The sequence below is a fragment of the Aegilops tauschii genome, chromosome 3, assembly GCF_002575655.3.
Source record: "Aegilops tauschii subsp. strangulata cultivar AL8/78 chromosome 3, Aet v6.0, whole genome shotgun sequence".
Lineage (NCBI taxonomy): Eukaryota > Viridiplantae > Streptophyta > Magnoliopsida > Poales > Poaceae > Aegilops > Aegilops tauschii.
In genome coordinates, this window is record NC_053037.3 from 311,932,682 (window position 1) to 311,955,987 (window position 23,306).

The window sequence follows — 23,306 nt, forward strand, 5'->3', positions numbered from 1 at the left end:
GAGACTTGCCCGTAACGAGATTGAACTAGGTATTGAGATACCGACGACCGAATCTCGGGCAAGTAACATACCGATGACAAAGGGAACAACGTATGTTGTTATGCGGTCTGACCGATAAAGATCTTCGTAGAATATGTGGGAGCCAATATGAGCATCCAGGTTCCGCTATTGGTTATTGACCGGAGACGTGTCTCGGTCATGTCTACATAGTTCTCGAACCCGTAGGGTCCGCACGCTTAAAGTTTCGATGACGGTTATATTATGAGTTTATGAGTTTTGATGTACCGAAGGTTGTTCGGAGTCCCGGATGTGATCACGGACATGACGAGGAGTCTCGAAATGGTCGAGACATGAAGATTGATATATTGGAAGCCTATATTTGGATATCGGAAGTGTTCCGGGTGAAATCGGGATTTTATCGGAGTACCGAGGGGTTACCGGAACCCCCCGGGGGCTTAATGGGCCATAGTGGGCCTTTGTGGAGAAGAGGAGAGGCGGCCAGGGCAGGGCCGCATGCCCCTCCCCCCTAGTCCTAATAGGACAAGGAGAGGGGGGCGGCGCCCCCCCTTTCCTTCCTCTCTCCCTCCTCTTTCCCCCTCCACTCCTAATCCAACAAGGAAAAAGGGAGGGAGTCCTACTCCCGGTGGGAGTAGGACTCCTCCTGGCGCGCCCCCTCCTGGCCGACCGCACCTCCCCCTTGCTCCTTTATATACGTGGGCAGGGGGCACCCCATAGACGGAACAATTGATCGTTTGATGTTTTAGCCATGTGCGGTGCCCCCTCCACCATAGTCCACCTCGATAATACTGTAGAGGTGCTTAGGCGAAGCCCTGCATCGGTAGTACATCATCATCGTCACCACGCCGTCGTGCTGACAAAACTCTCCCTCAACACTCGGCTGGATCGGAGTTCGAGGGACGTCATCGGGCTGAACGTGTGCTGAACTCGGAGGTGCCGTGCGTTCGGTACTTGATCGGTCGGATCGTGAAGACGTACGACTACATCAACCGCATTGTGCTAACGCTTCCCCTTTCGGTCTACGAGGGTACGTGGACAACACTCTCCCCTCTCGTTGCTATGCATCACCATGATCTTGCGTGTGCGTAGGATTTTTTTTTGAAATTACTACGTTCCCCAACAGAGGTCTTGTTCTTCTCCACCCAAACGCCTCCCGAGCTGGAGCTCTGCCGCTCCGTCGCCGCCGCCGCGGCATCCTAGTGCTGGATCTCGGAGGCATCAGATGTGCCGGACTTGTCGACGTTGTTGTTGATGTCGTCCCTCCGCCACGAGAAACGACCACCGCCGCGGTCGAAACGTCCGCCACCGCGTCCGAATCGACCCGCGCCACGGCCCGCGTGCCCAGCGCCGAACCCCTCGCGGCGGTCGCCGCGGTAGCTGTGCTCCGTCTTGTCCATCGGATCCGGTGGGCGAGGAGGGTTTGTAGCGACCTCTGCGAAGGATCTGTGGTCACCACCAATTTTCCCTCGCCACCAGGAGAAGGAAGGAAGGGAGTCAGATCTGGATTTAGGGTTTTGCGGCGCCGCCCACAGATGAGCAAGAGCGGTGTCTAGGTCAAGGGGAGCGTGGGATGTGGATTTTATACTCCCCCTCGAGCCGGTGCGATGCGGATGAGGTCCAGGATCACCGTCCACGTGGTCGCTAGCCGCCATTGGCGGCATCTCTCCCCTGCTGGGTCCCTCACGCAGCGGGTCGGGGGGACGCGGTGTGTCCCGCCCATGCTGTGTACCGCAGGACAAACAAGATGACGCACACACACACACTAGCTGGGAAGTCTTTTGATTCAGAGACTGTAATTTCTTGGGATGATGATCTTCCTGATTTTCTCTTAGGCTGGACATAGTGGGAGTAACTTAGCAAGTAGTAACATAGCGCATTCCAAGACAAGTTTGCTTATGTGGCATATATTTAATGAGGAGAGAGGTGTTTGGAGTAACATAATATGTTACTGTAACATAACGCAACCCAAAACAAAAATGAGTCTATAATATAATAAATGCCATCATCTATGATACTACTTGTATATTACTTTGCACTATGAAGATAGTAACAAAGACTAGTGTCATATGTATGACACTGGTCTAAGTTACTTCCCACTATAACTAGACTTAGCTGAACTTGTTAGCGATGTACTCCCTCTGTAAACTAATATAAGAGCGTTTAGATCACTATATTAGTTTACGGAGGGAGTAATTATTATTTTGAGTTCAACAAAGTGTGCCACAAGTTCCTGCTAGGTACTCCCTCCTTTCCGGTTTATAGGGCTCAATTCAAAAATCTCACCAACCAAGATAGATGGTGAGTGGTGGAATACTTTTTGTGGTTTGCAAAAGCACCTAATTAATGCTTTTGTTTTCCTCAAAAAATTATGTTTATAAATGCATTAATTGCAATGCATGCATGCATAAAATACATGCATTGGTCAATTTTCTCTTAATACTTGAATGCAATGATTTAATGCACCTTAAAATTTGAACATGTGATGAAAAACAACCAAATTGAGCCTTATAAAATAGAAAAACTAAAATTTTGAAATAAGCCCTATAAAAAGAGGGAGTAGGTTTTTTTCAGGCAACTCTCCTTAGGTGGTACGCTAGAGGCGGCGCCACTGCGAGCTCGAACACTTGTCACTCTCCCCACATTTCACAGTCCAACCTTCGATCCCGTCCGTCCATCAGCCCGCACGGACCTCGACGCACCGTCCCCCCGCAGGCCGCATACCCTCCTCTTGTCCTTGACCTCCTCCTCCCTCTCTGGTCAGATCAAATCGAGCCTGCCCTTCCTTCTCGCTCGCGTCCCCACTCCATTTCCCTTTCCCCCGAGGAGGCCGCCGCCGTGACCTGAGAGCACACGCACGCACCATGTGGCGCCGCCTCCAAACCCTAGCCCCCGCCCTCCGCCGCGCTGCCGCCGCAGCCGGCGCGGCCCCCTCCCCGGCCAGCGCCCGGGCCGCTCCCCTCTCCACGGCGGTCGCGGCCTTCCGCCGCACTGGGCCCCTCCTCTCCGGTAAGGCCCGACTGCCCCCTCCCCAGATCTCGTTGTCCTGGCGGTTCCTGGCGCTGATCGACTGGTGTATTGGCGTGTTTCTGCAGCGGACAAGCCGGCGGCGGCAGGGACGAGTGTGGAGGACGTCATGCCCATAGCCACGGGGTTGGAGCGCGAGGAGCTCGAGGCGGAGCTCCAGGTGAGATGGATTGGGCCTTGGGTTTGGAGATTCCGGCTGGAGTACCCCGTTTGGTTGGGTTCTTGGAATGGGCTGTAATTTCTCGATCTGGTTGTGGTTTCGCAGGGGAAGAAGCGCTTTGACATGGATCCTCCTGTCGGTCCCTTTGGTACCAAGGTGAGGTGTCGATACTAGGTTTATCTTGGCTGTCTGTTATTTGATCTTAATATTTGAATGGGATCATACACGCTTGTTCTGAGCACTTTGGTGTCTAATTTATTGATTGGTAGTTTAATGAATTGATTGGGATGTATCGTGCATGTATCTTTCCAGTAATGTTCTGTGATGTCCTGATGCACTTTGGAGATTTGTCTATGCACGCAGTTCATCAATATGCCATCATCCATCTGTGTAGAAACTCGTGGGTGTTCTATCTAATGGCTGCTGTGTTTAATCTTTCCTTGTTCCCTGTCTACCATAGCATCAATGGTCATTTCATGCTGTTCGGTCAACTGATCATTATTTACCCCTGCCTTTGCTGGTTAATTTGTGATTTATGACCAAGGGTGTAAACCTTCTTCATGTGATTTTACGTGTTATGACAAAGGCTGTAAACCTTTTTCACTGGAAATTGCTACATTAGAAGGATCTCTGTTGCCTTAAACTTCTTTTGTTAATGCATTAAGTACTGGCTCATTAATCTTATGCATTTTGCAGTTGCATATGTGTGTGTGTATATGTATAGATATAGATATAATGGGCTGAAAACTTGATTTGTTTACACTATTAAGCAGTGTAATTCAAAAGCTGTTGGGCCCTGTTTGGCAACCCTCCGGTTCGCAGATCTGCCAACTCCGCAGGCAGGGCCTGCCTGGACGGTCCAGCTACACGGAGTGAGATCTGTGGAGCACAGAGGTCCCACAGTACAAAATCGCAGAGCACCAGAAATTGGGGTATATGGAGCAGCGGTTCACATTGTTGGAGAATATTACCCACAGTCCCGCCGATAAGTGGGAAAACGTATTTCGCTTTCACTCCCCACCCGTGATGTGAACCAAACCCCTCTGCCTCCACTTACTCCACGCCACAGATCTCTCCCTCTCATCCCCCTCTCCTTGCTCTTCACACCATGGCCGAGGACGCCAGTGTGTCAGCACCGAGGGCAGCCATCGCTGCCGGCAAATCATTCCTGGAGCTCTGAGGCATCTTTGACGATCCTCCCTGTGCAGAACCTTCCTAGGTGGCGCTCAGGCTGCAAATTGAATGCACCGACCACACAAGCTGTACGGCCAGCAGTAGTTTCCTCCGTCACCTCGCCGGTTTCTCCAGCCAGGAGCATCAAAGTTCCTGCTGTCGGAGTCCTTCCCCAGCCTCACCCTTCGCCACCCTGTGGAAGGCCCCGTGCACAGCGAGCACCTTGGCGAACGAGGGCTCAGAACAGTCGACACGAGGCTGGAGGGCCCGGTTAAGAAGCGGCCATGAGGCTGGAGGTCCCGGTTAGGAGTGGGGCCGCAACAGACGTTGGTGAGCACGGTCGCGGCGGATCCGGCTCTGTGAGTGGTGGCTGTCGCGGCGGTGATGACGAGCCCGGAGGTGGAGTCGACTATCGTGAGGAGCTGCTTGTGCAGCAGCCTGCCTGCGGGAGCCGGAAATATATGCCCCTGGGTTTTCTCATGAGGGGAGGACAGGTCGGAGGTGGAGACGGTAGTTCTCCTTTTTTTTATCAGAAAGTTCTGGAAGATAGAGAATTCAGGGAGATGCTAGTTGTTTGGCTCAAAGCTCTGGCCGGCCATCTGCCCCGAAGATGCCAGATGCTATTTTATTTGGCTGCTAGCCCATACCACGAACCGGGAGATGCTGAGCATGATTGGTTTGCTGCCAATATTTGGCTAGCCAAATGTTGGAATTGCCAAATATTGGCAATACCAAGACTTGCCAAATATTGGAAACTTTATGTGAGATAGGCAAGACAACTCGGTAACCAACCAAGTAGTAGCGAATATTTGGCACAATGCCAAACATTGGCATGCCTATTTTTGACACCAAACCAATTATGCTCGCTATTTTATCAGGCTGTCAGCCCATGCCACGAACCGGGAGCCGGAACGAGGCAACCGAACGGAACAGCGCTCGGCGTTTTCGTACGAGGAGTGAGATTCCAAAATTGGGAGCAGGAGTTGAGGATTTCGTGGCACTAGAGAACTCTGAACATGCCCTTACTCCTGGCTCATACGGTCATAACATAAGAGTTAATAATGTTTCCCCCAGCCAGTACAGTTTCTACAGTCATGACTTGTATGAAAACTCAGCTTTAGTCTGACAGCTTGTTTTCTGTTCCAAACAGAAGGCTGTGAATACCCGTCATAATATGTCCTTGTAAATCTCTTAAGGCTCTTACTGCAAGCCCACTGATGCATATTTTCTGTTATGTGAGTTGTGATGTTATATTTTATATCTACTATTTCCAGAATGGAACATGCCGTGCCAAATTTTGTTGATTACACAGGGTAAACCATAGTTACCAGGAATCCAGGACAAGAAACCGGATCACTAATGGTCTGTTTGGTTTGCTGCCCAGACTAGCCCTGCCAAATTATTGGTTGCCTATTTTTTTTATTGTTTGCTTTGTTGCCTGAAATTTTGGTTACCAATGGGTGTACACCCCTCCCTCTCACAGATTTTTGCCAAATAGTTGGCCAAATGAGGGCGAGGAATTCCTTGGCCAAAAAATTGGCAAGCCAACTCATGCCAACATTTGGTAAGGCTGGTGTGGGCATCACCCAAACACACCCTAATCGCAGTGTGTACGGTAAGCTAGTTCTGAACACGGTTACGTGACCCACATAAATTGGGGCTGATGACCCAATTACAGAGGTATATATGGCTTGAACTGAAAATTGTGTTTTATTGATCACAGTGAAGCACAAACACACACACACACACACACACAAATATTCTAGCGAACATGACACATTGCAATAGCACACTGCAAGCTCCACAGAAACAGAATTCAGAACAGTAACAACGACCCAAGCCACCTTGGCAGCACTGGTGGCAGTGGCTCCCTCTCCCCTAACTCTTTTCTTTTCCTTAGCGCAAGAAACAGCACTCTTCTGTTCTCTGGATGAAGCAGTAGTGGCAACGAAGGACTGGTTTGGTTGAAGGGACACTTGGGGGGGGGGGGGGGGGGGGGGCAATGAGCGCTCAGAGAGAGACGAGCAGAGGTGGCTGGATCTCAGAGAGGTAGGGAAGAGGGGAAAATGCAGACAGCAATGGAATCGAACGGAGGCTGCGTGAGAGAGACGCATTATTACTATTATAGCTGCATCTTTCTGTGATTTATTTGTATTATGGAGATAGAATTTTCTGTGGATATCTGTTTGGTGTTTGCATGACCATGTACCCTACCTCGTGATTTATGGATCTCATATTCGATTTGTAAACCCCCATTGAAGATTGAACTCGATTCAGATAAAATGACGATCGTGAATCACGAACTGTGAATTTGGCAGCTATGGTGTTGCATTGCAAACTTGAATGTTGTGTAATTCAGGTAACCTGGGACTAGAGAGATATTAGGCTTTTGAGTGAATTGCATCTGAGTGTTTATGCAAATCCATTTTCCGTCAGTTCAGACTTTACCAGAACTTAAGTGCATATTCAGACACCTTCCATGAATTTACTACAAATATGTTAGATTTGGGGGATGGGCCATGCTGACCTCGTGTCGCAGATTCCTTTTACTCTATCTGCTAATTCTGTGTGTTCACTTGACCTTTAATCTATACTTTGATGTTTGTCTGCCTTTTCCTTGTCTGTTTTCTTTCGTTGATGGAAGGTGGGAACTGACAAGTTCTCTATATTCCTTTTGTGTGCGTGTCTTTGTACTGTTCCAGAATTTTTAAGTTGCAGTTTCCATTGCATTGCCATGGTGGTTATGGTATGTGGATGCATTCTTCATTCTGTAGAAGATAAAATATTGTTTGACTATAAGTTCAGAACCTAAGGAATCGATCCATTGTTTCTTGTCAACTTCAGTGCAAGTTCTCTCCCATATTGTTCATTTCGCTTTGATTATGTACCCGCAGGAGGCACCGGCCGTCATTGAGTCCTATTTTGACAAGAGAATAGTAGGTTGCCCTGGTGATGAAGGAGGTACGCTGTTGTGGAACTGGTTCATCTGAGCTCTAAACTGCTAGATGTGGCAAGGATTGTATAACACTTATTGTGGTTGGTTTATTTGCAGAGGATGAGCATGACGTCATATGGTTCTGGTTGAAAAAAGATGAGCCACATGAATGCCCAGTCTGCTCACAATACTTTGTGGTAATTCACGTATTAATTTTAATTCAGTATATGCATTTGATGGCTAGTTTGTCTTGATAAAACATAGCATCAGCTGCCAAGCTATGTTGGTGTATTAGGTTTTGTAACAGGTGTTTTGCTGCTTGATTTATGCAGCTTAAGGTCATTGGTGATGGTGGAAATCCAGATGGGCATGATGATGATGATGATGGTCATCACCACTAAGGATGCCTCGTGGTTCTGAAAATAAGAATTTTATGAGGCATATGATTTCGCTTACGCGTTCTAAGCACCAGACTGCTCCACGGCATCCTTGTTTATGAATATACATTTGGCCATCAAGCAGGCGGTAGTTTTCGCCTTAGGTTTTTTTGTGGAAACAAAACTCTTTTCAGATTTGTCCAGTGCATGTCTTATGGAGCATCATCAAATAAGAGATGACTGCAGAGAATTTTTACTTTTGCTACTGAGTGGCCATCGGGTGTGATGGACCTGACCAATTCAATCATGCAAGAATTTATGTTGTGCAGTTTGCAAAATGTCTGTTAAATTAACAGTTTCTCACCCATGCCTTGCTAACGAGTATGTATAATATCACTCTCTACCCTGTACCGTTTCATCGCAATTGTTTTCTCAAAATGGCCTCGACTGACCCTTGGTTAAGATGGAGAGTATGAATGAGCACTTAGCTTTTGAGATAAAATACCATTCCCTTTAGATATCCTGTCTTACATAGGGAAATGTTAGTGAATTGTAACGTTCGTTTGTGGTAAACGTAAGAATTGTCGATTCCGGGAAAAGTTAGTTGATGTAATGTTTGTGGTGAAAGAAAGAATTGGCGACATCTTTGCAGTGCGAGGTTTGCCAACCCAAGCTCATAACATAATAAGCTGCATAAATGTCCAGCTCCAACTTTTCACTCAATATGCTGTGAACTCTCGGCAAAAAGTCTTTTCCTCGTCGGTCTAGTAAGATGTGTTGCATGGCAAGTTGGGTTTCTAAGTTTCTACCAATGAGCAGACCTGGAAGAGAGGGTCGCTTTGATCATTATCTTTGCTCCGTTCTCTTTTCATCACCATCTGATCATCATTCCTTCAAAGACCGTCAAGTATCTCATTGCTCCTCGGTTTTTCTTGCTTGGGTTTCATTACTCCTCAGCTATTCCAGAAGAAGAGGATTAACTAAATGTAAACAATAATTTTGTACATTTCATCATACCACCAAACACATCAACTCAGAGCATCTACAGCTGAGGATGCCAAATCCGGGTCCTTAAAAGCCCGCGGACAGATTCAGACGCATTTGCTGACAATGACCTATCACACTTCCAAATTCATCCGTTGCATCCAAACACCTCAAAGTTGATACCTCAAATTCATACAATGCAAAATAAAAACCTACGTACTATCCCACACTACTCATTGGAGATGCCCACTATCTCCGTGCCGGGCACATGGTAGATGTCTGTTTGTGACACCTTTGGCTCATCGTCAGCATCACTAGAGGCGAAGATTTTGATTTCCGCCCTTCGCTGGCAGAGGAAGCGCCGGTTGGCCTCCACCGCAGCCTCGGACTGGATGGACTTCAGGATGGCGGTCTGCTCCATCGCCTCCTCCGTTTGGGTGACCTCGAACTCCGCCATGACGTCCTCCATGGCGAAGCCCGTAGCCGGCTCCGCCTCCTCCTCTGCCTTCGCCCCCTCCATTGGCTGAGGGGCCCCTGCTCTGCCTCCAGCTGTTGCTCCTCCTCCTCCGGCTTTGGCAAGTCCGGAGGCATGCCGGCTGGGATACGGGCTTCAAGCCTAGTCCGGATCTCCTCGAGCAACTGGAGGCGTCGGGTGACATCAACATAGCATAGGTGGTCACCCTCTGCCGGGCCATGGTTGTCGTGGACGACGAGCGGAGAGGGATGGAAGTGGATGTGGCTCGGGCTGGCGACGTAGAGAGGGAGAGAAGTGGATGTGGCCAGGGTTGGGGCTCTCTTTCCAGCTTAAATAGCAGGACTTTGGCCCTCAGGCGATGAATGGGAACGGCACCACGCGCTGTTCACACCCTCTAGAGGAGACGCCCGTCAGACCGTTGGGTTTTCGAGTGATTTCATGTGGGATCCCAACGTCAGTTCCATGTTGTGGCCGCGCCCGGACCGCCCCATATTCGCTTTAGATTTGTGCTGGATATGAGGGGTGCCGGACAACCCGGGCGGGTTTGAGTCCGGTTTGAGAAGCCCGGGTGGGTTGGATTTTTTTACCGGTTCGATCGGACGGTTTGAGTGGTATACAAGGATGATAATTTTATCCATGAGCATGGATACTCATGGGTATACGACCCGCATAGGTAGGGTATGGGCACATTTTTGTGCCCATGGGCAGTGCCCAAACCCTACCCTACTATTCGTGGGCAGGGCATAAGTATGATTTTGTGGCCATAGGTATGCCCAAACCCTATTTGATTATCTTATCGATGGGTCACAAGTGTAATAAACACTAAGCTACATAGTCTTTGTATATAATAAGCTTCATTTCTCACCCTATCCTCCTCCCGACAACCAATTCCCCAATCATAGAAACCTCTCGGTAGTTATTGTTTCCATCACAGAATGGACTAGCAATTACACCACCACCCATTGACGTTGCGTTGAGCTTAGAGTATGGGCATGGGCATGGATATTTACCTGAGGGGTGCGGTATGTGTATGATTTTACGCCCATAATAAACGTGGGTATGAATATAAGATTGCTGTACCCGCACCGTACCCTACCCATTTTACCATCCACGGGTCTATAAAAAGAAAAAGAAAAAGGGGACTCGGAACTCGCTACGTACTACGCAAGATGAGATGGCACCAAGTACGGACACACGTCGGATGTCCAACAAATGGCGTTGGCGCCGTGGTGAATCTCCGAAGGGAAACGGCGAGAACCGATGCCGAGCGAGTGGAGTGGACAAGCCAGTCGAGTGCGACGGCGCCGCTGAATTTGGCAGCGGTCGCTGCCCGTAAAAGGAAAAGGTACGCCCCTAGCTCCAGGCCAACGGCGGCCGTAGAAGAGAGCAAATGAAATGCCCTGCCCCTGCCCGCCTATCCACCGGACCAGATCGGCTGCCGCGGCGGCGACGAAGACGACGGCGACACGCGCGCACACATGGATTCCTGCCTAGGCAGCAGGGGCCCTCCCATTCTCAACTCGGAGATGAAAATGGAGAATATATCGGGCCGCAGCCGTCTTCTCCTACGTAGTTCGTCCGTTTCACCAACAGTGCCGTCTAGCTGTTCGATGTTATTCCTCCCTGGCCCGGCTTTTCCGCTTTCCAGCCCACGGATGGGATGCCCGCGAGGTACGTTCATCCTGCGAGCTTGTCATTGTCGATCACCATCACAGCACACTCTGATTTCACAGCTGCTGAGGCAGGCATGCATCAACTTTTCCGCCGGTGCCAGTACGTGCACCGTTCGTCTGCACTGGCATTTTACACCATGCCATCGTCCGAGTGTTTCCACAAAGAAAAAGAAGGGGAGACGGAAGAAGATCATTATGCTTGGGTCGGTTCCCATGTTCCGTAAGATTTGAGCTAGTGCGCCGCTGGTTCAGATTAACAGCAAATGGCCGCGGAAAGAAACACGAGAAATTCCCACGGAATCTCGTGCTGCATATCATGTTGCCTACTTTTCATTTTTTGCAAATAGCCTCACATTGCAACATGGTATGAAGTTGTAGCATATCATGTCGAAACCTTTTTCTTTTTGGGAAGAGAAGCCATACCAGAAACTCAAGAGATAAAATTCCGCCCCCTTTGCTTTCGAATATGTCAGGAGGTAATGGAGCTGTGCACACACGCACAGCACAGTTTCTTCCATGTTAAGAAAAGCACACGATATATTTATTATTTCATCCATATATCATCATCATATTCTGTCTGGTCCCTTTTGCCAATCCAGTGCACCCAGACAAACAATTTGCTGCAACAAGAAATGAAGCCTGTAATGTCAGCTTTCTGTCTGTAGATTAAACTCGTGGAATGCTGACAACATGTGGCGCCAAAAGGGAACATAGAGTGGCTGCAGCCATGGACAGAATAATATCCCTTCTTTTTTTTTGAAACTTTGTTACACGTACTCACGTGAAAGCTTGATTTAAAGTTAAAAGTATTATGTTTGTAGCTTTTGATCTCATATTCTATTTTTACTTCATATGCAAGTACATTTGTCAAACAACGACTTATGTTCCAGATTATTCAAGATTCGTCATAGGACAAGTTCTGCACTAAAAATTTCAATACCCTTTTCCTTCCAAAAACGCTTTCAAAAGCCTCAAAGTGTAAACATTGATTCACTAGTACGAATTTATAGAAAATAATAAAACAACAAATTTAACTAGTAAAAGACAGTACAGAACGGGCTACTCAAGAATTTCACGTGAGATCGTGGCGATTGCAACCCACTGGAGGCTTTTGAGTATTTAGATGGCATTATTCTTTACTGGGAAATTGGTGGCCTCAAATGTCTCTTTATTTATGCATCATTCCTTGTTGCATTGTGGTCTCTGGCTTTTGTTAATTAGGACTTGATGTGGACTCAGTTCAAACAGTAATTCATTGTTCTTTACCTTGTTTAATTCAGTGGGAGGTGATCAGTTAGGGGACCGTACCTAACGACATTCGCTGCTCGTGGGAATGTAATTCAGAATTCAGAAATATTCCCTGCAAGAAATATTCCATGTAAGAAATACACTGTGCTGCAGCATGAGTATGTAGTGTCTTGTTATTTATTTCAGACACACATAAACAGATAAAATATCATATGTAGTACTGTGCAAGAAGTGTTGCGAAAAATCATGGCTTCTAGACAGTCGTAGGGATGAAATAATTTACATCCTCCTGTTTACTTTGGCATCAGAAGCTTTACTTGAAACCAGCACGGTTCTGAATCTTATCGAAATATGTCATATGTGAAACGGTGATGTTTACTAAGAAAGCTATCATGTCATAAAAAAACCATATGTACATCTACTAGGTTTGTAGTCACACCGGATGTTCCACACAACTGAAAAAACAAATTGTTTCCTGTTCCTAGTAGCCGACAAAATGTGTGAACTTTTGGGTAAAGACAACTGTCGACATTTCACTTGTGCAGCCTAGTTTTCAGAATATATTCTTTCAACAGAACTTTGTGAATGCAGTCTTTTGTGAAGTCTTTGAAGGATGAGTGTATGAAATTAGAAGAAATATGTGCTAAATAAGGAATATGCAGTCTCCAAGGCCTATGACACAACACAATCATGGCCTATAATCTCTAGCAAGGAGTAAAGCTTAGGTAGTTCATAACCATGTATCTATAACAGAACTTCACAGCCCTTCTGCGGCTCCTATTCTCTGGGGCAAGGTAGGGACAAAAATCACATTTAGCCCACATATTTTAGCCTGAGCTGTCCCCCCATGTAGTTAACCTCAGTGGATAGAAAAATGCAGAGCTAGTGCATATGATTCCTTCTGTATGTAGTGCACTGACAGAAGAAGCAAAATTAGGTGAAAATCCTCCGCATTATTCTGCTATCACAAACCCTTGGCGGTTAGTTTAGATTTGACTTAGGGCTTTATTTAATCCCTTATAAATTTGGATCGTCGAGAGGGGATCAAAGCCTACCACTATTCTGAATTCTGAAAGCTACCCTGCGCCATTTGTAAAAGTGGCATCCCTTTCTTGCTAGCAGAACCCGACAATAGCAGAGTTTGTTATGCAAAGCTGACCTCAAATGGGGGAAAATGATGCTGCTGAGGAATATTCCAGCCGATCGGTAGTGTAAATGTGATGAGATTTTATAACGGAGATGTAATTACCACGGAGGAAAAGCAGCAAAAGTTCAAAAATTCTTCGACACGGATTCTTGTAGTTCCTCTCAATGCACAATTTTACAGGTACCTGTTACTGTCAGTTATATCACTGACCTGTACTACATGCTTGTGTTGAGCTGTTCTTTTTGCTGTACTGCAGAATCAATACCTTCACTGTCCATACCTCAAAGATATTTCTGGAATCTTCCTTGCTGCAGTCTGCAGAATTCTACACTGTATCTGCCAAGCAAATGAGGCAGTACCACTTGCCATATCTGAACCTCTTGAGCTAAGTTCCGCGTCTAATTGCGCCTTAATTTTTTACTGAAAATAATGATAATTCATGTGCCACCGTGCATTTACAATAGTAGGAAAAAGCCCGCTGCAAAAAAAAGCTGCTGTGTGTTTCATTTTTGTGCTAAATTTAGTATTTTCTCCAGAAGCCTCTTTATGCTTATCACCTGTCATTATGATCTCTAGAGTTTCAGTTCCATGCTGAATGGCGCCTGAAATTCTTGTGAAAATACTTTATTTTCAGAGTTTCGGTCCAGTGCTGAACTGCGTTTTGAATTCTACTCTGCATACTTTATTTCTTGAGTTTCAGACCAGTGTCAAACTGCGCTTTAAACTGAAAATACTTGACATTTACTCTGTGATTGTTTTTCTTCCGGTACAGTGTCGAATCGCACCTTAGATTCTACTAAAAAGGCTGACTTTTTATTTTCAGTTCCGTGTCCTAAATTGTACTGAAAATACTGATATTTTTTTAACTCAGCTTTAAACACTAGTGAAAATACCAATAGTTCTCTGATAAAAAAAGAAGAAGATACCAATAGTTTCCGAGTCGCCGTGCAATAATAATACTAGTACCAATAGTTGCGTTGGTGCTTTTGATCGCAGTTTTGATAATGCGGAAACGACTAGCCTGTCACGCAGAATAGGTGCCAAATGTTTAGCCTTTTCCTGCAAAATATGGGGGTTTCTCTCAGAAGAATCTTCCTTTAGCACTGAGAGTGTGAGAAATTAATCGCCTTTAGTTTATGTGTATTTTCTTGGGGGAAAGAAAAGAAATAAGTGTTTTATGCTTATTCCTTGTTATTTGCACTGATGTTATACATATATAATCTCTGGATTTGTGAGGCCAAACCAGTGGACATTACAACGCCTTGTCAAGATAAAAAAAATGGTTAGGAATTGGCAAAAAGGGTCCTAAGTAATGTTTCTATATATACCTGGGTTCCCTCTCCACTGCCAAGAAAAGGATGCATATATTCTGCTGTGACCTGGGCCAGAGGGATTACTATTACGTACGCCCATGTTTGTACTGTATTTTGGAGCAGTAGAAAAAATGCAACCGGAAGTTAGGGCTCCTGTGATTCAAAGGATTTTCATAGGAACTTTTGAGGATTAGAATCTTTATGAATTTTTTCTATGTTGGTTGTTTAATTCATAGGATTGAATCATATGGTAGGAATTTTTCCTAAGGATTTTTTGGTACTACTACTTCCCATAAGATTTCTTCTAGCACTCACTCAAACCTCTTTCAAAGAATCATTTATTTTCTCTATGATGCAATCAAACAATCAAAAATTGTACTCCCTCTGTCCCAAAATATAAGAACGTTTTTAACACTACGCTAGTGTCAAAAACGTTCTTATATTATGGGACGGAGGGAATAGGATGAAGATGAGATTCCGATCCTATGTTTTTTTTTCTTCTGTTCCCGCGTTTTCAGAATCCTGCGAACGAGAGAGGCGATTTCATTTGGGTGGCTCTGGAGCCGAGCGCCGTGCGTGGTGCGTCGTGGTGGCGCTGAGCGAGAGGAAAGAGCTGACTCGCTGGTGCGTCATGTGGCGGGCCCAACGAATTGGAAGGCGACGGCAAGCGGGCGTTGGATTGCCGTCCACGCGTCGGCCATCCGGGGCGGGGCTCTCTATAAATACCTCTGCATGCCTCCTTCACTTAGCATCCGGGCAAGAATTAGCGCGCGCGCTCTCTCTCTTCTTCTCTCCCAGTCCCTCCCACCACCAGCAGACCAGCTCACCTGATCGATCGGTCGATCCATCACCGTGCGTGCGTGCGTGCGTACGTACGTGACCAGCATGAGCTCCTCCGGTACGTACTGTACGTCACTTGTCTTGCTGTGCTTCTTCCACGGTGACTCGGTTTTCAGTAAGATGGGTGCTGCTTGCTGATGGTTTGCAGGCGCCCGCGGTGTCCGTCGAGAGTACGGCCGGACCTATGTGGTGAGGCCCAAGGGGAGGCACCTGGCCACCATTGTCTGGCTCCACGGCATAGGCGACAACGGAAACAGGTTCCTTTCCATACTTACTGGATACATACATACATACATACTCCATGTTGCACTGCACTGCTCTGCTCTGTTTTGTTTGTTTTTGTCTTGGTTTTGAATTGATTTTCTTCCGAGAGGCATGAGTGACATGTGATCTTCCAAGCTCAGCTGCAAATCAACTACTAGCTCCTGTTGTCCTCAGTAGGAACATATACTCGCTAGATATGTAGTACGTACTAGAGATACAAGCACAGGCTTGAGCCGCTTCTTGTCTGAATGCATGCGACCTAGCTAGCTAGTTAGACACACGACACGACACGACACCACACCACGGAAGTGTGAAGGCACGTATGCATGGGTTGGGGGTCGACCCATTTTGTCATATGCCACAACCAGAACCAGCACACATCGATTATTCCTTCCTCACTTCTCACTTGTCTCTTATTCCCCACCGCTTTTCTTTTCTGATGGAGTACTTGTACACACGCGTCATTCAGTCAGTCGAATATATGCAAGTACATGTTTTGCAAGAGGAACGTGAAGTAAAATTTATAGTATATCTGCACAAGTTGATGACTAGCTGCAATACTTTTTATCTCATTCATTTTTAATAATTTATTTATGTAGACCTAATTTGTTCCTTTTCCACGGTTTTCGTCTTGTGCAGCTGGTCCCAGGTGCTGGGCAATCTCCCGTTGGATAATGTAAGTTGAACACCCATCTACAATCCTATTCCTAATTCCTCCTCTTCCCCTGAGCACATCAGTAGTATATGTATAGCTAATTCTTGTTATCTTCGGATTAGTTAATTAATTAATGAAGCTTATCTGAACTCTCAAGCTCAGTTATCCTCTTCAGAATAACTACTGTATTTAAGTTTAACGGCCTCGTGCATCTCCGTGCAGGTCAAATGGATTTGCCCTACTGCGCCAACGCGGCCCGTAGCGGCCTTCGGTGGATTCCCATGTACTGCATGTAAGCCTCTCAGCCTAATCAATTACATATATGGGATATGGCTTGGCTGCAGCTTTGCTTTCCACCCAGTTTTTATAGCCGGTTTCTGGGACAGAAATGACCATCTTTGCATTGCATTGCATACTGAAATGAAATGAAACAGGGTTCGATGTGGAGGAGACTTCGGTTGACGGCCCCGACGACGTCCAAGGGCTGGACGCATCCGCCGCACACATAGCAAACCTGCTATCGTCCGAGCCCTCTGATGGTAATCTGATTTTTTCTACATGTACCACATTCATTTAGCGAATAAAAATTAGTATGTACTAATGCTAATAGCGCACCATCTCCAGTGAGGCTTGGGATAGGCGGTTTCAGCATGGGAGCCGCCACTGCGCTCCACTCTGCCGCATGTTATGCTCATGGAAGGTTCTCAAACGGTGTTGCGTACCCTATTACCCTCAGCGCTATTATTGGGTTGAGCGGCTGGCTTCCCTGCTCCAGGTCTGACACTGATATTTTTGACGAAAAAACAGTCATGTTATTGATACAGTATATTGGCATCTGTTAAGCTCATATACGAATATCGTTCAGGGCCCTGAGGACCAAGATTGAGAGCTCACAGACTGCTTTCAGGAGGGCTGCTGCCTTGCCGATAATGCTTGGCCATGGAAGAGGTTAGCATTGCTATTTTTTTTGCAGTCCATGTGCTGAATTAATCTCTTCTGAATTGTAAAATCCACTAGTACTAAAAATGGTTCATTTCCTTCTCTGTGTTCCTGCAGGCGATGAGGTAGTCACGTACAGGAACGGCGAGAGGTCGGCCGAGTTTCTGCGGAATTCGGGCTTTTCGTACCTGAATTTCAAAGCCTACAACGGGTACTACAGATGGACATGCACAATTTTCCACATGATCATTATTTTTCTTCTGAGATTTAGTAGTACTAACATCATGTCATTTGTGCAGACTGGGCCATCACACCATCCCTGAGGAAGTGGACGATGTCTCCAAGTGGCTCAGGGCAAGGCTCGGGCTTGATCGCTCTTGCGGCTAAGTGGAGAAGCTTGTGCCTTGGTGGCTGACACATAACATGAGAGAAAAGTATTGACACTATAGAGGAGAAGGTTGATATATATAGGTTAATCATATGAAGAGATCACGACCGGCATGTGTTGATATATAAGTCCTCACTACTGAATTTCATGTTACACTTATATTTGTACTAGTAAGAGTTGTACCCCAGTTATATTGTTTGTTTTGATTGACCACACCAGTAATTTATGACGATCGCTTTTAATATATGCTTGTGTTCTACTTCTACATCAGTCCAGTGTAGACTTTTCACGTCACGTCATATCATCATCAAAACACACCAGAGAGATTCATAAAATTCTCAGGGAAAAGATTTGGAAGATAATAACCATATATATACTAATTTGTGGCTATTTGGAAGATAATAACATATACTGAGCAAATCTCAAGTGGTGTATGGTTTTAGGTTGATCATCAGCTTCATCAAGATCAACTTCCACCGAATCTGTTGATCTGGCTGCCAAGGTGGAGATTACAAGTGTCAGTTTTTTAGGGGCCCTGCTGTAGTAGGGAGTTTGCGTCATTGCTCAGCGATCCAGCGCCCTGCTTTGCGAACCCCTCATGTGTTTGGGGATCAACATTGTGGTGAAAGTCTGAATGATTGAAGACGATGTCCTCGAGGCCGTCGTCACTGCACAAAGGAACACATGATTATAATGCTAACACATCCCATATACCGTAAACTGTCATTTGCATGTTGGTCTGATGAAATAAACCAAGCCGTGGAGCAGGTGTAAATACATCACAAAGAAGACTTATCACATCAAACCGTTCATGAAAAAGTTTGCTGCGGCAAAGTCTGGTAACTTGGATCATAATTTGGCAACGATTGGGATTTTTGTTGGCAACATTGGCCCATCTTTATTGCTCTCCTCTTCATATTATTGCCAAAACCTACCAATTCGATTTTTTTCTTATCTTTTGAAATTTCACTCCGTTCGGCATAGCAGTAGCACAGGAGTAGATGGCATTTGACGAGGATGTTGAAAATAGAACTCACCCCAAGGCTTGATTTGGTGGACCAAGATCAACATCCATGTCACTCAATTCGCTTGGGATGTGGATATCGTCCATGATGCTTGCTTCTGTGGACTGAGAAGCCATGTCGTCGTTGACGATTGCGGACGATCCATTCGAACGGGCAAGTGTTTCACCGGAGCCGCCAGATGTTCCTTCAGGACTGTCACTATGTGCTTGTTGAGCCGCTGCCAATTGATCATGCGAGAACACGACTGAGCATAAATGTATAATGCTACGTATAAAATAAATGAAAGTAGAAGAGAATAGATGTGTGGCGATCGATGCACTCACCGCCTTTCACTCCGAAGGTGTTGGCGCACCCTGTGCACTGGCACTTGTCGCTGCACCCGACGCCGTGCTTCGGTTCGAGACAGCCGCAAATCGAGCATGAGATCGAGCGCCGGCAGCACATGAAGTCATGCAAGGCAAAACAAATAAAAGCAGAGGAGACGTGAGTATGTACGTACCTTGAAGCACTCGCAGTAGAGCTTCTTGCATTCAGAATTGCGGCAGTTGCATCCCTTGACGTGCACCCCTGCCACTTGCTGCTGCTGCTGCTGTTGCAGCCCAGGCCCATCGCCGGCGATGATCTTGGGCTTGAAGGCGTCGGGCTTCTTCTTCATGATGCACTCTGCGCGCTCATCCACCTCGTCGGAGTTGTCCTCTGTGTTGCGGCAGCCCTGGCAGGAGCACCTCTCGTCGCAGAACACCCAGGCCTCGAAGCAATGGCAGTAGCTGCATGCATGTGAATGCGGTTTCGGTGAGGAGGACCGTAAGAGCACGTCGGCGGCGTCGCCGGTGGCTTGCTTACCGCTGGAGGCACTGGGTCTTCTCGCAGGTGCAGTGCGGTAAATCGTCCATGGCGGCCAAGGAAGAAGGGTCAGATCAGAGGGGAGAAGACGGGGTAGGAGGCAGATCTGTTCGAGTCTGATGCACGGAGTTTTCGAGGAACAAAGATGTCCTATACAACATAAAACCGCAGAGACAGAGTCCATGCAATTCTAGTCTCTTACGACGTGCTGGACTGGATATCAGGACTCTAGCTTCCTCTGCAGGTGGTGGGTCCTGTTAGGGCATGTTCAACGGGGGCGCTTACAACGGGCGCCAGGGTTCGATTCCCGTCCGATTTGGTCAAATCCCCCCCAATCCCAGGATTTGGGCTGGCATCGATGTCGAGCCAGTCGCCGAGCGCTTAGCCTATTTTTCTCTCACGCGAGACTTTTTCTCCGTTCGGATCTGGGAGCGGGCGCTACCTAGAGCGCTACAAATTGGCAACTGCTCAACAAACTGAGCTGGTCGTTGTGCTAAAAACCAGCTCTACTCAACTAACTTAGCTGATTTCGTTTTGCAGCTGGACAAATAATCCTTTTCTTTCCTCTTCACGCACAACAATAATCTACAATAAACTATAGAGCTTGTTTATCTATTATAAATCTGCATGAAACCTGAATACTTACAATACAAATTGAATTGATACAAAATATATGTGTGAAAATGAAATGCTTGTGGTTGCCAAGCTGGCCCAACAGGGACAAAGATCCCAATCTTAAAACCTGAAAGCACGGTGAGATAAAGTTAGAAAAATATATGTCAAGTTACTTCAACCATTCTTTCAGTCATACACGGTTAAATCGGCCTAACTAAATCATACATGCAGTGCTGACTAAATCATGCATGCAGTAAAGCTATCTCATTATATATAGTCCTAGTTGCAGGTTCCAGTTCCACGCCCATCCCAAAAATTTCTGCTCATACACTTGCACAATCCTACTCAAATCTGATACAAGTTTTTGTTCATACACATCACATCTTTCAATGGATATCGGCCATGCCAACATCGAAGACATACACTTACAATGGACCGAAGAGGATAATCTATGCCTGGTAAGTCATTTGTTAAATTATTAGTAGTTACTATATCATGTAAAGCTTGGCCTAACAACATTTTATGAATTGATTAGATAAATGCTTGGTTAAATGTTCCCACAGATTTTGTTATTGGCAATGAAAACGCTGCACGGGGTTACTGGAATCAAGTCGCCGAAGAATATAACGCAAATACCACCGATAATCGAAGAAGACAACCTATCCAAATCAAACGCCGTTGGGGTAAGATGAGCTCGGAAATTCTGCTATTTGATGGCATGTGGCGCAGGGTCGGCGATGCATTCACAGCTACTGGACAATATAACCAGGACTTAGTTTCCAAATCTCTAGAGATGTATAGGTTAGAACAAAATCAACCATTCAAATTTCTCAAGATGTGGATGTTCATACGGAACTATCCCCAGTGGAATGCAATGTACTGTCAAGTCAAAAAGCCATGATTTAGATAATAAATTGTTGTTCTCATTCCAAGTTGTACTCCCCGAATTTCTTTTTAGGACTATGTAAATCCAAGATCAATCAGTTTGGAATATGCCAAAACTTTATATCACCAAATATTATTCTCCTATGATAATTAAAATTCCCTTCATACAAGTATTGTTCTATCCAGAAAGAACATGGCGCCTACAAATCCCCATAGTTTCATGTGTGCATCTCAGCACCAACCAAATAAATTATTCAGGGATTAGTACAGCGAGGGGTACCGAGATTACCTCGACGCCGTACCTGATGGCGATGCAGGATGAGCTTGGTCGTCCTGTACGCCTCGTGCTCGCGTGCCGCTGCCTCCTCCTACCTTCCAGTCCGCCAGCCTCACCGCGAGCTCCCCCGGCCTCGTCCCCATGCCGGAAGGCGCGGCTGCTGCCTGCTCTGCTCTACTGCTTCCTCCCCCCTCCTGTCCGTCAGCCTCGACGCGAGCTCGTCCGGCCTCGTCCCCATGCGACGCGGCTGTTTCCTCCTCCATGCACACGGCGCCCTCTTCCTATCCGTCAGCCTCGCCGCCAGCCCATCCGGCCTCGTCTCCATGGAGGAAGAGGCGGGCTGCTGCCTCCTCCGCCCGCGCGCTGCCGTTCTCCGTGGCTGCCATCTGAGGGTGGGGGAGGTCGGCCAGCAGGTCTTGTCCCACTCGCTGGATCTGACGAGAGATGGTCTTGTCTCTTTTTTTTTTTGCGGGCAGAGATGGTCTTGTCTCTTGTGCAGAAGGGTGTGGAGAGTTCGAGAGGAGAGAGCTAGCTGAATGAGGACTGAGCTGAGTGGGTAGCAGGCTGGCAGAGCTGGTTCGTTGTTCGATCGGACGGTGGCGTCGACGCTTCGGTTTGTGCGTTGGAGGGACGGGCGCTTCACACGTTCGTCCGGAAGAAAAGAAAATCAGATAAGCGCTCAAACTAGCGCTCGTGCGTTGCAATCTCAGTCGCTTACACCGGTGTTTCACCCTAAATTAATTTTCTTTTTCACGTAAGCGCCCAAATTATGTTAGGATCCATTTTTTCCTTCGGTTCAGGCAAATCAACAGTCCAACGATGCAAAGGGAAGAAGCTACGGTCGCTCTTTATTCTATTTTATTACTAGCACAAATGCCCGTGCGTTGTAACGGGAGAAAATACCAGTTCCTATGAACCATGGTTGTTGGCCAGGTCGAGGAACTATGTCACGACAACAGTCGCTGATGACAAAATAAAAGTATGCATGATTTGAGGATCACAACGTGAAGCTTAGGACATGGGTTATGATCTGAAGTAAATTGATTCGATCAAATATATTTGTATTGACAGATATATTTCACGTGTGGGATTTTTTTTTACCATGAAACAGTGAGAGAGTCTCTCACTCTGATTTTCTATTAAATAAAGTATACACTATACAGGTTACAAATTAACTATCTAGGAAATCTTTATTTTTCTCCTTAACCCTAGGTGAGGAGTGAGAAGTCTGCAATAAATCTTTTTCTCCAGGATGTGAAACTAGGCTGAATTTCTCTGAAGTGTTTATCATTCCTCTCTTTCCAAATGCTTCCATGAAAAGTGGTCGGTTCCATGCTATCTTTGCATGTGCAATCCAATCCAGCCTTGTCCGCTGGGAAGGCCATGAGATGCCAAGGTAGCTCCATTGTACACTGAAATCACATGTGAAGATTCTAGGGTCTCCTCTCTTTTGGAGGTGCACAGGAAGCATCCAGGGTTATCATCAATGTTGTAGTGCCTTCCATTCGACATGTTTTTTGTGTTTAGCAGGTCTGACAGGAGTAGCCCGCAGAAAACTTAGTTTTTATCGTGCATTTTGATTTCCACAACCACAGGTATGCTGGATGCATTTGGACGTCTCTGAAGTAGTGGGCATAGTATTTTGTAGATGTGTAGTCTCCCTTCCCCCAAAAGCAAACCCATTTGTCATGCACTGTTCGTTGGAGGTTTAGTTCAACAAGTGCAGTATCAGTTTGTAGGTTGCACACTTCAGCAAAGGCCTGTGGGGATATTGGTGTGTGGAAGGCTTCACTCAGGGAGGAACTGGCTAAGAAATTCTTAACAGAGGCGTCTTCCTCCTTTGCATAAGAGAAAGCTCTTGGATACTTGTCAGATAGTACATCATCCAAACAGGGTGTTTGCACCTTCAAGCAGCTGAACTTTGGTTATCCCTCTATATACTAGCATTAACTTGGCCAAATCTTTCCACCAGAATGAACCACATGCATCGGCGGCGTGTGGGATTTTAGCAGTGTAGTAAGTGGTCCATATCAGGTCAACCCAGGGTA

General features: G+C 46.5%; 3 protein-coding genes across 4 annotated transcripts; 2 read left to right on the top strand and 1 right to left on the bottom strand.

Moving 5' to 3' along the window:
* The first annotated feature begins 2,731 nt into the window (after positions 1 to 2,731).
* Positions 2,732 to 8,025, top strand: LOC109746499 (putative cytochrome c oxidase subunit 5b-like). Its single transcript, XM_020305627.3, has 6 exons — positions 2,732 to 3,024; positions 3,111 to 3,202; positions 3,308 to 3,358; positions 7,270 to 7,336; positions 7,428 to 7,507; positions 7,643 to 8,025. Exons 1-6 carry the CDS (start codon positions 2,880 to 2,882, stop codon positions 7,709 to 7,711), a joined length of 504 nt encoding a protein of 167 aa, XP_020161216.1. The 5' UTR covers positions 2,732 to 2,879; the 3' UTR covers positions 7,712 to 8,025.
* A 2,335-nt stretch (positions 8,026 to 10,360) lies between these two features.
* LOC109746464 (acyl-protein thioesterase 1) lies at positions 10,361 to 17,857 on the top strand. Of its 2 annotated transcripts, XM_020305591.4 has the most exons (13): positions 10,386 to 10,817; positions 10,892 to 11,022; positions 12,100 to 12,197; positions 13,190 to 13,394; positions 13,471 to 15,425; positions 15,516 to 15,624; positions 16,271 to 16,307; positions 16,509 to 16,578; positions 16,721 to 16,825; positions 16,911 to 17,061; positions 17,152 to 17,234; positions 17,343 to 17,436; positions 17,525 to 17,857. In XM_020305591.4, the coding sequence occupies exons 5-13, from the start codon at positions 15,413 to 15,415 to the stop codon at positions 17,610 to 17,612; spliced, it is 750 nt and encodes a 249-aa protein (XP_020161180.1). In that variant the 5' UTR covers positions 10,386 to 10,817; positions 10,892 to 11,022; positions 12,100 to 12,197; positions 13,190 to 13,394; positions 13,471 to 15,412; the 3' UTR covers positions 17,613 to 17,857. The 2 variants fall into 2 exon arrangements, with proteins under 2 accessions (XP_020161199.1, XP_020161180.1); XM_020305610.4 differs by lacking the exon at positions 10,892 to 11,022 and having other exon boundaries at positions 10,361 to 10,817; positions 13,167 to 13,394.
* Positions 17,858 to 17,953: 96 nt separating this feature from the next.
* On the bottom strand, positions 17,954 to 21,803 carry LOC109746542 (protein tesmin/TSO1-like CXC 2). The gene is made up of 6 exons (XM_020305665.4): positions 21,271 to 21,803; positions 19,482 to 20,223; positions 19,138 to 19,405; positions 18,962 to 19,028; positions 18,651 to 18,855; positions 17,954 to 18,281 (listed from the first exon to the last, which is right to left on the bottom strand). Exons 2-6 carry the CDS (start codon positions 19,529 to 19,531, stop codon positions 18,140 to 18,142), a joined length of 732 nt encoding a protein of 243 aa, XP_020161254.1. The 5' UTR covers positions 19,532 to 20,223; positions 21,271 to 21,803; the 3' UTR covers positions 17,954 to 18,139.
* Positions 21,804 to 23,306: the final 1,503 nt, after the last annotated feature.

What these genes read in the sequence shown, in the direction of transcription:
- LOC109746499 (XM_020305627.3), top strand. Translation starts at nt 2,880, where the DNA reads ATGTGGCGCCGCCTCCAAACCCTAGCCCCCGCCCTCCGCCGCGCTGCC. An exon ending in CACTGGGCCCCTCCTCTCCG is followed by an intron (nt 3,025 to 3,110) that starts GTAAGGCCCGAC and finishes GTGTTTCTGCAG; the next exon opens with CGGACAAGCCGGCGGCGGCA. An exon ending in AGCTCGAGGCGGAGCTCCAG is followed by an intron (nt 3,203 to 3,307) that starts GTGAGATGGATT and finishes GTGGTTTCGCAG; the next exon opens with GGGAAGAAGCGCTTTGACAT.
- LOC109746464 (XM_020305610.4), top strand. An exon ending in ATCGTCCGAGCCCTCTGATG is followed by an intron (nt 16,826 to 16,910) that starts GTAATCTGATTT and finishes CACCATCTCCAG; the next exon opens with TGAGGCTTGGGATAGGCGGT. An exon ending in AATGCTTGGCCATGGAAGAG is followed by an intron (nt 17,235 to 17,342) that starts GTTAGCATTGCT and finishes GTGTTCCTGCAG; the next exon opens with GCGATGAGGTAGTCACGTAC.
- LOC109746542 (XM_020305665.4), bottom strand. Translation starts at nt 19,531, where the DNA reads ATGGACGATTTACCGCACTGCACCTGCGAGAAGACCCAGTGCCTCCAG. An exon ending in TCTACTGCGAGTGCTTCAAG is followed by an intron (nt 19,029 to 19,137) that starts GTACGTACATAC and finishes CTCGAACCGAAG; the next exon opens with CACGGCGTCGGGTGCAGCGA. An exon ending in CCACCAAATCAAGCCTTGGG is followed by an intron (nt 18,282 to 18,650) that starts GTGAGTTCTATT and finishes TCCTTTGTGCAG; the next exon opens with TGACGACGGCCTCGAGGACA.